At 36.6% G+C, this 16,406-nt stretch overlaps 1 protein-coding gene across 1 annotated transcript; it reads left to right on the forward strand.

Moving 5' to 3' along the window:
- Positions 1 to 42: 42 nt before the first annotated feature.
- Positions 43 to 16,234, forward strand: LOC135606036 (uncharacterized). Its single transcript, XM_065096752.1, has 13 exons — positions 43 to 491; positions 2,107 to 2,312; positions 2,648 to 2,718; positions 4,718 to 4,806; positions 6,689 to 6,736; positions 6,843 to 6,938; positions 7,023 to 7,099; positions 8,013 to 8,196; positions 9,914 to 9,988; positions 12,731 to 12,981; positions 13,081 to 13,150; positions 13,223 to 13,318; positions 14,947 to 16,234. Exons 1-13 carry the CDS (start codon positions 204 to 206, stop codon positions 15,088 to 15,090), a joined length of 1,695 nt encoding a protein of 564 aa, XP_064952824.1. The 5' UTR covers positions 43 to 203; the 3' UTR covers positions 15,091 to 16,234.
- The last annotated feature ends 172 nt before the right edge of the window (positions 16,235 to 16,406 follow it).

Here is a 16,406-nt window from a genome sequence, read left to right on the forward strand (position 1 = left end):
AGGACAGATCACGATCTTCGATAGCCCCACATGAAATGCGATGGGAGTTGCAACAGCAATAACTCAGTGGCCGAATCGGGCCTTTTCGGTCGGGCTGACCCGTGGGTCATCGTGCAGCTACTCTCAGTAAACCTCAGTCATATTTCCCTAATTCTCGCTGCTCGAGCCGAACGTGCATTTCCGCGCTTCTTTTCTTCACCTTGATGTGGCAAAACCTACGCATTCCGTGGATCACCTCGCCGGTACTGCCTCTAATATGTTGGCCAGAGAGGGGTCTGCGCGAGCGGAGCCTATGTCTCGGCCTGTCTTCCCGTATTGGAGGGCGAGTGGGCCTTCGAGCTCGTCAATGGAGTTCGGTGCCGAGACGGGGTACGGATTTGGTGGCATTTGGTAGCAAAGACGAGGGGCAGGATGAGAAGCAGGAGTGGATTCATTTCGTTGGTATTGGCGGCGCCGGCTTATCGGCACTTGCAATGCTTGCTCTCAAACAAGTAAAATCAACCCTTCTCTTGATGTTATCTGTGTTTGTCCTCTCTCCGTCTTTCTTGTATTGGTTGGCGATGCTTATATTGAAGTTAACTATTCTGCAAAATGCGTCGATGCTGGACACGGGAGAGGGGTGGTGCCCAGAACGAGAGGAGTCGGAGAGTGAAGGATACGGGAGAGGAGGGATGGAGAGAGAAGGATGATCGGAGGGAGATGAGGAGGTGGAGCGGAGGGGCTGACTGGAAAGTAGGCAGAAGGAGATGAGTGATCGGATGAGAAGACATGCTTACTTTCTCCCCTTAACCTTATTTTTAAATTAATGAAGATACCCTTCAGAACAAATAATAAGAAAGATTTAAGTGGAGGGTATCTAGGTAATCTTGACTAGACTAAGAAATAATGAGGGTATCTTGGTGGTTGGAAGGAGATGAGGCGGTGCGAAGGGACCCGTGAGAAATGAGATAGAAGCAGATGAGAGATTGGATGATGAATTATGCTTTCTTTCTCCCCTTAACCTTATTTTGAAATTAATGAAAATACCCTCTAGAACAAATAATAAGAAATGTTTAAGGGAGGGTATATAGGTAATCTTGACTATATTAACAAAATTACAAAACCGTACTGATTTTGTTTTTCTGATCGGGTTATAAAAAAAAAAAAAAGATTGGATTGACCAGTTCATTCCCATTTTTTGACAAAACTGATCTAATAAGTGGAGTAGACCTGTCAATCGTCTAGTTCTCTGTATTTTTGGTCTGACCATATGTTGTAGTCCTGTCGGTATTGAACCGGTCCGCCTAAGGACCAGTATCAGTACCAGACTGACATTTAAAACCTTGGTTGAAATAATGGATAACTAACTTATAGAAGTGAAAATTTTGCATATATTGATTTTTTTATTGAAGAGTTGAAAAGGTATAGAGTAAAAGTGAGATCTTTAATGATATAGAGAATTATCTGTGTGATTGATCAATATTTCTCAATGAAGATGCAGTTTGTAGATGAGGAAGTTTAGATGTATACTTGGTATTGCTAGAAAAGATAAAAAAGGTATTATTCATCAAAATATAGAGTAATATCCGGGTGATTGATCAATATCTCCCAATGAAGATGTAGTTCTATAGACGAGGAAGTTTAGATGTATGCTTTGTATTCCTAGAAAAGAATAAAAAGGCATTATTCATCAAAAGTTTGCCATCTTACGAATTAAAATTTAAGGAGCCAGGGAAAGTTTTGTCAGGATGTCTGAAGTTATTTAAAGCAGATTTATAAATTCACTGGCAAGATGAGGTGAGACAATTATTTTATAAATGCTACCAGAGGTAGAAGAGGGTCAAAGAAGACTAGGTTTGCTACAATAAAAAGGAAGCTATTGCCCTATAATTATTGAATGACATTGCCATTTATAGAGCTCAATGGTGACAAAACATCCATGAAACTTATCTAAGTAGTTCGAAAAGATGTTCTAGTCATCATATTTATAAGTAGCATAGGATAAATACAAGATTTCCATGTTGATGCACATTTAGTATGCAACCCTTAATATGTGGAGTTCCTTTCTGTGTATCTTGAACTGAAGAACCTGAAAACCTGAGTTCTCATTTTCTTTATTTGTTCCAGGGTTTTGAGGTTAGTGGCTCAGACATTATGTGGAGTAGCTATATGGATAATTTGCATAATTCTGGAGCAAGACTTTTTATCGGACACTCCATGTCAAATATTGAAAAGAACGATGGATTAAGTCTGCCTAATGCAATTGTTATTTCAAGTGCTATACCTGCAGATAATGAGGAGATTGCACATGCTATGTCAGTTGGAGTTCCAATGTATGTATTTAATTTACAATGTGGCATTGTCTAGTCCAACTAATTGTTTCTTTGTGTTGGTAATGATTTGTAATCAGTGGTTGTATTTTGTTATAAAGCAATTTGATTCTCTATTTTTAAAAAAATTAATTCTCTAGTAAAATGATTGATTTTCTATTTTGTGTGTACAAATTATACTTACAAAAAGATGCTGGCATTTTAGTTTGTTACAAACTGAACCAAAAGGGCTTAAGATCATTGATACGCTATGATATATGAAGCATAGATATTTGTCAGATATGATTCACCTGTTCTTTTCTATCATTAATATAACTAATTACTTTTCCCTTGTTCAGATATAAGCGGGATCATTGGTTGAGAAGAATTACAGAGAAATACAATCTTATTGCTATTAGCGGAACCCATGGTGAAACAATTTCTGAACCAGTTCCTTATTTTCACAGTCTCATTCTATATTACCCTATCTCTGATGCCTCCTCAAATAGTAATTTAGATATTTACTATTCTTTTCGAAGGCAAGATATCTTGAATGATTTGGGACCTATCTGTTTTCTTTGAGATATTGGCTCATGAAAGACACACTAGCCTTGGGAACTTGGATCATGTAAAATCTGTTTCAAAGAGAATAAAAACATAATATAGGTTATCCACTGGGATGTTGAGATATGTTGTACTGATACAAAGATGCTAGATTTACATATTAACTTATAACATTAGTGTTTGATCACTATTTTTTTTTTTTACTTTATAAAAATGAAATTAAACATAATTTTACTGCCATATGAAGATCCTTTGACATTTAAGCATCCCATCTCTTATCATTGCTAAGAATAAAGGGTTCATAATTGTCACAGAGTGCCTTCCTAAGATCCTCATAGTATGCATCATATGGTAGACGTAGTTGATTGGCGGACTTCCATATCGACAGTCTGCATGACTATGTACTTAGGGTCCATGACAACTACAATGTTAGCCAAATGAGATTTCCCTCAGCTGAGAGACAGCTCAACTACTTAGATGGTTTTGTTCATCTGCAGATATCCTTGACCTCCTCATCAAGATGCTTCCTTGCAAACTCTTATAGAGTATGAAACTTTATCTTGGGATAGTTCTTTTGGATGGTATCATGGTAGACACTATGAAATTGAAACGAGTGTCCCAAACTAAGTGAGGGATGTGCAAAAATTGAACTACTTAGTGATTGCCTAGTCAATATCCCTCTTTGTACTTTATAGTGATTATTGACCCTTGTCTGTTTCACACTTTGAGAGGGAATGCCATGGGGTCAATATCTGTCACATTTGGTGTTGGCCTCTTGCACCAAAGAACCAAATGCTCCTTACTCGGGCTGGGAATAGGGTTGTTGACCTCATTTAGACACTCTTGCCTAGTTCAAGAGCATCACTAGCTGCATCGTTGCAACTAGCATCCCTCATACTGACACTCCTAAACTAATGGGCATCAACAGGTCCAATTCTATGATCACTGGCATTGCCACTACCATGCTCCATGCTCATACTGGCCTTGGTGATAGACCACAGGCATATCTACGCTTTATTCTTGCTCGTACATCTAAAAGCCTTTCCTTTGTTCATGTTGAATCTTCTTGAGGGCTTGTTTGGCTTATAGATATGTTCTGAAGTCTGTCTGATATGTTGTGAGATAATTTTGCATTTGGGCCATCATAGAATATCCATCAGTCAAATGCTGCTTTAGCCTTGTCATTCCTCTAACCCAACCAATATAGTTGCAGTGGAATAAATGCTAATAATGACATTATAGTAGATTGGCATATAACATCTTAGGGGTTTGCCTTGCATTTTGTGTCAAGTAATTTGTGGTCTGTTTCTATCCAAATTAATGGGCCATGGTTCTCATGGGGTGGGTCATGATTGTTCAATTGGAATCACATCATATTTAGTGGCAAAATTAATTGTCTTCTCACTAAATCCACAATAGAAGTAATTGGTTTGTTACTCAACAGAACTATTACAAGGCACATAATGGGACCAACTATTGAATCTGAAATTTGGTCTGCAACTAATTGGATTTGGCGGTCAATTCTCATAATTAAATCTTCCCTGTGGTATCTTGTACTCTCATGATTAACTTAACATAGTTAAGTTATCTTAATATTGCACAACACTTTATATCCACATAAAGTGTCTAAATCTAAAAATTTTGGTAAATGCGCACAAAAAGCTAAGAAACTAAAAAGATGTAGCAAATAAAATAGCTTTTTTGGAATGTAAAACTGCACTTTTGCTTTTAACTTTTCTTTTCTACCTAAAAGGGTTATGCTGTTAAGCATTCATTCCTTTGTCATATATCTATTTCAGTAAGAATTCTTAGTTCTTCCAAGTCAGTTGTCATTTGAACTTTTGGGACTAATTCACTGGTTGTAGGAAAAAGCACCACTGCAGCAATGCTTTCATATGTCATGCATGCCATGGGGGACAATCTTGTTGCAGTTATAGGAGCAAATGTGCCACAAGTAAGCTGTGTCAACCAAAAGTGTTTTGATGGATTAATAGAAGTATGAAATTTTCCTGTGATTGTTTGTTTGCCTCTGTTCTGTCAATATCTTTAATTGAATTACCTTAGTATGCCAATGATATCAACAGTACTCTCGTCTTCAGCTAAAGAGAAAAGAGTGACCCCATGCAGGAGGCTCCTGCCAGTGCATGGTTAATATTATGAAAACTTCAAAGCGATATTCTTTTTCTAATGATTCATAGATAATTGATTAATATGGTTGATATTATGACATAATTTGATGCAATATGAGAATCTGAAAATTTGACAAAGACATTATTTTTATAGTTAAAGCTAGATGGTTAATATTGGCAGGGATGCATCAGAATTTGCGACCACCACGGCCTATATGAGACTTGTTAGTCTTCCATGCTTTATAAAATGGAATGTTGGCCAATTAGGAAGAACATATACCAGAAGTTGGTATTGCTGAGATGGAGACCTTAAGATTCAATTGAAATAATAGATTAAAAAATATTTACATTCATGCTTTATAAAATGGAATGTTGGACCACTAGGAAAGAACATATACCAAAAAGTTGGTATCGCTGAGATGGAGACCCTAAGATGGTTGTGTGAGTTCCTTGGAAATAATAGAATAGAGAATGCCTACATTCATAAATTTGATGTGGATCTCATAAAAAAAATGAGGAAAAACCATTTTAGATGGTATGAACGTGCTCAAAAGAAACCTATAGAGGTCCTTGTTAGTGGTGCAAGGAGAGAGGGAGGGAGGGAGAGACTTCACAAAGCTTTATTGGGAACTATAAAAGAGATTTGTCCATCTTTAGTTTGATTATGATGTTAACCAGAGTTTAACATTGGCATAAGATCCGAATGACAGGGATTTGACCACGTTTAGTTTCATTTATGATGTTGCACTACGCAGAGCTCAAAAGTGGCATAACATCCAAGTGGCTGACTCTAAATATTGTCACAATATATCTAGTTATTGTTTTGATGTCTCATGCTTGTGCTTTTTGTCTGTGAAGATTCTATTTTCTTTTGAAAATATCCAATATCTTTTTTCTGGTTTTGTTTTATGACCAAAATATTCTTGCTTTCAATCTTAATGTCATAAATTGGCACGAGCTTTGTTGTTGGACATTCCTGTTAACCTAGAAAAGCTTTGTTAGCAATCCTTCTCCAATATAGTAATGAAACAGACTTGGAAATGAGTTTTCTTTGCTAAATGTTGTTAGCTAGTTTCTCTCTTTGTTAGACCAGTGTCAATGTTATAAAACCTAGTATGGTTGATCCAGTATTCGATGAGCTTTTAAACACTTGACTCTGACTTTAAATGACATCATTGTGTAGGTAATTGTTTTTAGTTTTTTGCACTATCTTTTCTTCGCTATCTGGCTTGTGAATCTTATCAGGTAGTTAAGAGTTTCATTTTTCTTCCTGGTTGAATTTTTTTCATTTTTCTTCCTGGTTGAATTTTTTTCTTCATTTGTACTGTTAAGCTGGAAGATGATGAAAAATCACTCAGAAGGACCAATATCTTCACTTCTAAGCTGGAAGTGGTCTTTCACCATGCTGCTTTCTTGTGAAGGTTATTGTATTGGATTTTTTATAGTAATTGGTCAACATGATATAAGCTAATTACTGTGGCTTAATTAAGACCTTCACTGGGTTCATACCTTACATTACACACCTTGAGTGCATCATTGATAATGGTTCTTGCATATGGAAACAAATCTTGCAATAACCAGTTTGTTGTGTTAGGGATGCAGAACAGATTTTAATTGTTTGATTTTTGCTATTAGATAATAGAAGCTTTTATCTATAATATTTACTGACATGTTTTTTTTCCTTCCAACCAAACTGGAATTGTTCAGTTTTCAGGAAGTATTATTCCAGGGAAAGGTCCAAACTTTGTGCTAGAGGTTACTCCATTGCTGACTTTGTAGAATGACAAAGACTTTTGCTTTCAACTTCGTCGGTGCTACAATATGAAAGTGAATGCTGATTATGCATTACCTCGATATGCAGGCTGATGAGTACGATAACTGTTTTCTTGGACTATCACCTTATATTGCTGTGGTGACTAATGTAGAATTGGACCATGTTGACATCTTCCAGGACGAGGTTTAATCTTCTCATATGTTTTATTATATGATATTAACATTTGGATTTTAACTTTATTTCTAATGTAAGATTTCACATGATCAGGAGGCTGTGTTAAAGTCATTCAAGAAATTTGTTAAGCAAGTCAAGGCTGGTGGACACCTCATATTCTGTGGGGATAGGTAGATTTATTACTAACAATGATGCATTTACATCAAATCTATGCTCCATTAAGACCCCAAAATTTTTCACAGTGGACTGCACAGTGCATACTATCAATACCACCTTCAGAAGCTAAGGAGGTGACTGTATAAAAAGCTCATATTACTGCATTAGAAGAATAGTACTTGAAGGTTGATCTGATTTTGCTGCATATTTTTATTAAAGGGCTTACTTCTTGCATAAGAATAAGATAGTGACCACAAATTATTGTTTTCGAAGTCAAAGTTCTTTCACTTTTGGAAATAGCAATGCAATTGATCTTTAGTTAAATACTGGTCACCAAAGAGAGTAATAGTTATTTCTGTAGCAGGTTCTCGACAAATTCCTGGAGAATATGAACCTCAATAAAAGAATAATTAACTAGACATCCCAAAAACACAACTATATACAGCTTTAAGACTTATTCACATGATGGAATGACTTGAAGACTCTACATCTCAACAAATTTACAGCTATCATAATTAGCAACACAAATTTGTTAAGAAGGCTATCTCTTGCATGATCTGAATTACAGGTACCAATCAAACTATATTTCAGAAAATTTCTGAGAAGGCTATTTATGTCTCTTATTTTCCTTTTGTTACTTCTTTTTAAGGTCAAAATGTGGGCAAATGCCTATTCGATATCGTTTCATTCAGAGGGTTAAAAGAGGTAAAAGAGGAGGAAACAAAAAAGACAAGCAAAATTAGCTGATACAATTACATGATGACTCATTGGTGTGTGCTCCCCCCTGTTATTTATATTGTGAATCAAATAGTTTAATTTGTAATAATATTGTAATAATCTTAAATTTTTATTTTTATTATTTCTCTTACTCTAGGTAATTTTATGATAGCACTTCAATCATGAAAACTTGACTGAGATGGAGTTTAGTGCAGGTGCTTGTGCATTGCTTAGTGAGCAGAGGCAGGAAGCTGTTGCAAGCAATTGTACATCAGCAATTTCGGCAATGTCTAGGCATGGATGCACTGTAACAACTTATGGACTTTCTACAGATAATGATTGGTCTGCATCCTCTATTACTCCAAATTTACTTGGTGGGCAAGATTATATGTTGGTGAGTCTTTCCAATTCCAGAATCATGACCACATACTCCTTATGATCAGCCATCCTACATGTTCTTTTTCCCATGTTTAGAAATGATTATAGCTCACATATATATGACTCTCTTTATTGTTTTTACCAAATGTGATTTCTGAACTTATATGTTCACATCTAAATGACATCCCGGGGGCGCACCTTGGTCGGATGAGGCCGGGTTTCCCCGGGGTGCACCTTGGTCGAATGAGGTTGGGTTTCCTGACCTCCATGTCTCTTCCCGACCTGGTCGAGTTTGCCGACTACCACAGATCGAGTGGAGGAGGGGGTCGGGTTTTCTAACCTCCATGCCTTGGTGATGATCGTAGGCAAAGAGAGGGTCAGCTTTCCCGACCATCGCGTCTCGGGCGAAGGGGGTCAGGTTTAGTGTAAGCTGGTCAACATGATGGCGAAGACATCTATATGATCTAGGGCTGTTGGCTGACTGTTGGGACCCACCACTCTCACCCCTGGGACTAAGGGTTAAGGCCAACTTGTGTTGGCTCTTAGGCTCTGGGTTTTGGTTGATTTCTGGGCTAATAAAAGGTATTCCAAGAATTTTCATCATAACACAACATGTTACGGTTTGCCTTGCTTCGTTCAATTATGTTTGGATTTGCATTACAATTCTGGCTTGTGCCTTTTGTTCCCTACAAGTTTGATGCACAAACTAATTGAGCTTATTAGTACAATACATAAGACCTGACCTAGATTGTGCAAACTTTTATAATAATTATTCTGAACTGCAATGGGAAGTTCATGATATGTATAGGAGTTACAATTGTGTGACACTTTATGTAACACCTCAATTAGTCCCACATCAGAAGTGAGTAAGATTAAAATTGACTTATAAGGTTTTGATGAGTGTATTGTTATCGATTTCAATTTAAGCATTTTGATCGGTGGTTTAGGTCAAATGAAGTTAATGGGCTAATTAGTCTATCAGGCTCGGGTCATGACATTTGGTATTAGAGTCGACCGAGTATTTAGGCATGGTGAAGGGTCTCGTGTAGGAAAGGGTTATCTGTGGATGGAGTCAGGGGATTCATCATGGCCTAAAGCCACCATTAGACTATGCCTTACATGCACCATGCTAGGGTTTGACTTGGGTTATGTTAGGCCTTGACGAGGACGTCAAATCCTTGAGTGGGAAAAATTATAACACCCCGATTAGTCCCACATCTATTAATTTGCAATAGATGTCGTGACAATTTATGGTACACAAGTACATTAGAAACTAGTTAATGACAACACGACCTACATGTAAATAAATGACAATTATCTATTAATTTGATCACTTTAATAGGATCATTAGCCATCTCAAGGTGATATGAGGTATGCCTACTTGTAGGTAGGATATTGTATCCATCTCCTGAATATATAAGTTATGAAAATTTTCATGATTTTCCTAATATTTTTCAAAAACTATAAAATATAAACACATTGTCTTAGCAGAAATTATTTTATGGATCTATTCACTGTATTAATATTCTTGTATTGTCATAGTATCCATCTTCTATATTGTTTTATGAAAATTTACATTGGCCCTCCCCAGACCCCACATTGGCGGGAGCCTCGTGTACTGGGTACACTCTTTTTTTATTTATTTACTGTATTAATATTCCTGCTGAATCTTCAACATTATGAATAATTAGTTTTGACTAATTTTAATAAATTCGTTCATTTACATTTTACAGTGTTACAAGAAACGCAAAATTGCAAGGATCAGCCTACTACTACCAGGGGTTTATAATGTTCTGAATTCTTTAGCGGTTGGTGCATAATCATTTATATTTATTTTTCTTTTTTTACATGGAACCCTATTTTTTCTTAATAAGGTGAGATGATCATTTCATTTTAGAAAGATTAAATAGCACTCTATATGACTCATATAATTTTAGAAAAAATATTTGCAAGTATTTGTAACTTTACAATATCATATTGAACTATATTTGTTCGGAAATGTAAAAAATTAGTGAACTCTTAAAGTATTTCTCCTCAATTGAAGCTTTTCAATTTTTATAGCATAAAAATGGACATTAAATTGTTTGTACCAGACTGCTGGTAAACAGTGGACCATAAACTAGTTAATTTATTGATTTAGCTTCAAGCATGTGCCACATGGTTTGAACTTTCAGCATGGAGGAAAGTTAAATAGAACAAGCCTGTGCATGTATTGCTAAGTTAGAAACTTATATGGTCACTATCAGCCATGACAAAGCAGAAGGTGCACTAGAACTCCCCACTTAAGATCTTGTATAAAATCTTATCAAGCTAGAGGGTGGTTCTTGTTACAATGGTAAGGCTCCTCCTTTGTGACCCAAGAGATTAGGGATTGGGTCACAGAAATAGCCTCTCTCTAGAAGGAGGTAAGCCTGTGTATATAGGCTTCCCCCGGACCCCACACTGTGGGAGCCTCATTCACTGGGTGCATCCTCTTTATGAAATCTTATCAGGTTTTAAGAGTAAAATGCCCATGCGTTTTCGTTTTAGTTTTAGGGTATTTTGGACATCCAACTTTGTCTTGAAAGTGCCTGATTTTTTGAGAGACCTTATCTCTGATGCATCCGAAAGTCCATTTCTGACTGCAGCCTTATCAAAATCGAATACTTCTGCTAGCTTGTTCCTCTACTATGAACAATGTTGTCATCATGCTGTATTGCCAACAATGACAATGCTCTGAGTGATGGACTTGTTGCCATGTTGGATCAATGTTTTGCTGGTTCAGTGTCATTTTCCTACAATCATTAGGAAGCAGATCAGATACATGAATAAGAAATTACACTTAAATAGTGGAAATTTTACCTCTATCTATTATGTAAGATCCATCAAGATCTAGTTTAGATCTATAGTGGATCTATGCTGAATCTGAACAATCCAGCCTGGATCTTTCTGTATCTAGGTTAGATCTTGGTGGATCTAGCTAAATTTACTTGGATTAAGGACGAATCACATCAAGCCTACATAGAATCAAGTAGTCTGGCCTCAATTCCACAAAACTATCTCGAACTGCAGATCTTGATGGATATGTCCTAGATTCAATTAAATTTATGCTATAAATGCAGAGATCAGACCTCAGTTGAGCAATAGATGCATTTTGAGGCCTAGGAATATAACACGCATGACAAATTGACAACCAAACATGAAATAGCTTAAATTGGAACCACTATGCTTCAGTTCAGCATGCAAGTTTCAAAAGCTTCGGGTGTACGAAAAGAAGCACAAAAACTAGTTGAAGGCCTTAGATTTAGCTTGATTTGGAGATAAATATCAATAATCCTTGTATCCCAGGTTGATATGGCAAAAAACCATGAGATCCTAGAGAGAACAAGTGGAGAATGAGAAGCAACAGTAAAAAAATGAGGAAGGAGAGCTGCTTGATGTTTCAAGTTGCGGTTTGAAGGTGCAATGGGTTTGGGTATTGTGGTACATATATCAGTCAACAAGACCATTGTGATCAGTGTAAGAGGTCCTGATGGGTTTTGCATGGTCTGCATACCAGTTGGGCATTGGACTGACATTGACCGATGCGGATAATTTTCAATACCTTGATTAGCCTAGAACTTGATAGTTCTCTTTTATAATACTTGATGTTATCTTGCATGATGGAGCAAGGGCATAACACAAATATAGATATGGCAATCCTTCTAGAGGGTAAGTGAACTGAGACCCTAGGAGTGGGAAGTTGGATAGCTAATTTGAATATGGCCAGGACCCCAAGAAAAAGCCATTTAGTGACAAAAAAATCTAGCACGGTGGACCCATACTTCACAATTCTAGTCATGCAAGGTACAAGGTCATCAAGGCAATTCACTCTTACTGGATGGTCAGAGTCAGGAGAAGGGACCATATCATTTGGAAGATCTAAGATGTGTTGTGACTTGTGAGGTGAGACAAGATCTACTATAAATATCCTTCATCATTTATCCAAGGGGCAAAATCAAGTTTTAAGGAGGGTCTGAAAAAGAAATTGTGAGTGTGACCTATCTGCTTGTATCTTTTAGTTAAACAATACCATAAATTTAACTCAGTTCATGAGATATAAAAGGAATCCGTTACTTTGGTTATAAACAATTCATTGATTTTTTATATTTAAAACAAGTTTGATAACTATGTGGGCATAACAAATGTTGGAAAACTTTTGTATTGAATGTACAAAACGTAAATCTACAAGGAATAAGTGGTCTGCATTTATCATTTTTAATAATTTATCTTTCGTTATGTTTAAATTAGTTTCTACAACAAGTGTTGAAATTTCGTATGGGAAAGTGGTTTGAGCATCGTGTAGGTCAAGGAATTAGGAAGCAATTATGGATAATTTCTTCAAATATTTATAGAGGGTGGAGAGTCATGCATATAATATGTGCATATAAGATATATGGGTCAAGGGGGGCCATATCAGTTTAGCATCAGATAAACATTATATTTTCTTCATCTCAACATTCTGTTAATTGCTAATATCATCTTTTAGCTTGCTTGGTATGTGTCTTATTAGTTCATTTTGTGTTTTTCAGGTTATTGCTACTATGGTAACGTTGGTCAATGGTAAAAATTCCATCCATGAAGCAATCTGCTTTGTGAGAAACCACTTGAGTAAATTCGAAGGTGTTTCTCGACGATTTGAGTTGATTGGTAAGACAAATGGATGCCAGATATATGATGATTATGCTCATCATCCAACGGAAGTTCGTGCTGTCCTCCAAGCGGCTCGGGAAAAATTCCTAAAGCAAGCAATATGGGTTGTTTTTCAACCACACACATTCAGGTTCTCTCTAAATTGGTGGAATTTTTTGGGACTTCCTTTTAATAGTCACTAAATACTTGGACATTCGAGCATAACCGTTATGGACTATAATTGATTCAGCCGTCTGTCTGCTTTCATGGACGATTATTCAACAGCCTTCAAAGATGCTGATCATGTTGTCATAACTAAGGTAATTCTGATTAGAGTCAGATAAGGTTTGTGAACAAGATACAATATGTTACCTATGAACTATTAACTCCAGGTTTACGGTGCTAGAGAAAGAAATATTTGGAATACCGACGGAGAGGCCCTGGCAAATGTGATAGGAGGTAGATCAACTGAATACATACATGAGCTGGTAATCTACAATATAGTCCACAAAAATATCATGTGTTGTACTCTTTCTTTCCTGTTCATAAAGTCTACTGTGTATAATGTTTGTCATTATCATTCTTTACTTTGACTAATTAATCGTTATCACTAGTGTTTTGTCGAGAATAGCTCAACAAATGGGTTTATGCTTTGAAATTAGGCTACATAGCAAGGATTTAAGTTCCAGCAGTGAGGGAAGTCTGCTAGGTTATCAAAAGCTAGATCTTGTCCTCGGTCAAATGGTTTGCAACAGTTCAACATGGGTTTGTGGGGGACTGTGGTATCTAATGAACAAGCAAATCTTGTGTTTTTATTTCTCGTCAAAATGATACATGGTGATATGGTCTGGCATGTATTGTGGCTTGAAACACTACGGATTAGAAAGTGCTATTTATGAAGCACTATCAAAATAATACTTTTGCAATAATTTTTGAAGCACATAATAGTTTGGAAGTTATCCAATTAGAGAATGTTTAACTTGAGACAGGATACACTTACCACTTATCTAAAAGTACATTTGCTCCCTTAAAGGGCATAGTAGGTACTAGCATGCTCCTGCAGCAGAGACAAAGCCACATTTAAGGCCAGCAGCTCTTGTCAGGCGCATGTCAACACATAGCAACTTCATAATCCTTGCCCAACAAAAGAAACTGGGAGGACAATTTGGATGGTAGGAGTACATGTCGACAATTACCTGGAGGAGAGAAACATTTGGTTGGTAGGAGCATGGTAGTCAAGGGAGGATAGTATAATTGTCAATCGCATACTATAACACTTATGGCATAAGGATACTCCAAGATCTTTATCACTTGGAGGTAAATAAGGGCTCTCTTGGCTCCCAAAGGTCAAATGACTATCGGCCTAGTTTGCCAGCTAAAACAGTTAGATTCCTACTTGGTAGTTAGTTACTCAAAAGGCTTTGTTAGATGCGACTAAATGGACTAACACAATTAAGAAATCATTAAAAATTATAAAAAAAAGTATGCATGTGAATATGACTCGTATCAATCTGGCTTGTGTTCATAAGTTGCACCCATGGAGCAACTAGCTGAGCCAGTCTAAGCCCTTCTGCATCAAGTTGAAATAAGATCTATATGTTCAATTTATTGCATTGATAAAGCAGCAGAGGAGAGCTAATATAGTCAAGCAAACTAAAGTCGCAAGCCACCTGATACTATGTTGGTTAAGTCAAACACCTTAATTGTGGTGCATGATTTTGAGTCTTTTTTTTTAATATGTTCAATCAGATAATTATACATGTCTCTGTTGTTACTTATCAGAAAAGAAGCTATCATCAGTCGCATATTCTGCAAATGATTAGCAGAATATAATATGAAGAAACGGTGAGGTAAAAAGAATCATTCCTAACTATTAAGCATCCTAACGGTCTATGCAGTGACCATAACAACTTAAGTTGTAAGCTAACCATTCATCTTTTCAATAAAATAGAGATGAGCATTTAAGATGAAGCTAATACTGGTATACTGAAAAAGTATCTTGGATGAAATGTGTTTTTGTATTGGGTTTTCCGATCGAATCTTCATATCATAGCAACTGAGCTTCCAAAAATTATCAGAAACCCTTGTGTTTTAATATTTCATGTGCTTCACTTAGGATGATGTGGTCGAAAAATTAGCCCTTGCAATATCATCATATGAAGATCGAGAAATAATTGTCTTTACACTGGGTGCAGGTACTTTAATAAAAAACATGGTAGAATTCTATCGTAATATTACTCAATTTTTTTCTAGTTCATGACATTTTCATTGCCTGCTTTTATGAGGTGATATCACATCCGTTGGACCACTACTTCTTAGAAGATTGGAAAGAGTTAAAGGAATCTAACGAAGTTCTTGTATGAAGGCTTCAATCCAATTCTTTTCCTTTGTTTTCATTGCGTCTATGTGTTCCACACATTTTAATTGGTCATGTAAAGATTGTAAATACATTTTGGCATGGTAATTTAACTCTCGGTGGACACATTTCTCCATCCTTGGAGGAAAGACAGATCTACGTAAAATTCTTTTGTCAATCTATTTTATACCAATCTTTTGAGCATGAGATAATTGAAGTTGACCAACAAACAGCAGTCACCTCGGTGCCCTAAAGTGATATAAATCCACTCCAAGGGCTATTAGACTGTAATACTTCAATTTTGTTTCCCTTCAGGAGGCTATTCTCTATGGTTATTTTTCGAGAATGTTCAAGGGTTGTGGCAGCCCGGCATGACCTCAGTTCGGTTTCCATCAAGAAAGGAAAACCTCGACCTGGGCATCCTGTGGTAATGTGAATAGACACTACTGGTTTGTTTCTAAGTCTTATCCTTCTTTTTGTTTTTTTTGCAGGTTGTGTAATCCTCTTTCCTAAGGAAGTATACTCTATACCCCTCGATGAAGAGCCGAGCATTTTCCCAAGGAAGTATACTCTATACCCCTCAATGAAGAGCCCAAGCATGTTATTCAATCCAACTACAGAAGATGTGAAAAAGGAAGACTGCAAGCAGCTTGGAAAAAGGTTATATTCATTTTACTAGGTCAGTATTAAAAGTCTTAAATTGTTAAAATCATTTAAGTTTCAGGAAATAACATGAGAGAGCCATTTGATACTTTAGAAGTAGATCCACTGGGATACCTGCAGTCTCTACCAAAAGATTTGTCCATAGCCTAACAGTGTTGGATTTAGGCCACCATCAGCCTTAAGGTTAGCTCAAGGGCATCTGACATGCTGGTGGAAACACCTTGTCGGGAATGGTTGAAGTCTAGCACAGTGGTAGGGATAAGTTGCAAGTGTCAATGGCCCCCTCACAGGGTTAGAATCTTTTATAATCTTTGATACTCTAGTGAATGAGAGGGAAAAGAATGATGATACCCAAAGGAGGATGAAAACTTAAGAACTCTTCATTTAGCAATCTATGCATGCAATGGGATGTTCATTTTTCTTTGTAATAAAATAAAATAAAATTTCAGGGTCCTACAAAAGGACCGTATGAGGTCATTGCTCATGATAGAAGATAACTCGGGACAGAATCCACCCGCAACAAAAAAGATCTATCTAGTCTAATTCTACAAGTTGTT

The sequence above is a fragment of the Musa acuminata genome, chromosome BXJ2-2, assembly GCF_036884655.1.
Source record: "Musa acuminata AAA Group cultivar baxijiao chromosome BXJ2-2, Cavendish_Baxijiao_AAA, whole genome shotgun sequence".
Classification (NCBI taxonomy): domain Eukaryota; kingdom Viridiplantae; phylum Streptophyta; class Magnoliopsida; order Zingiberales; family Musaceae; genus Musa; species Musa acuminata.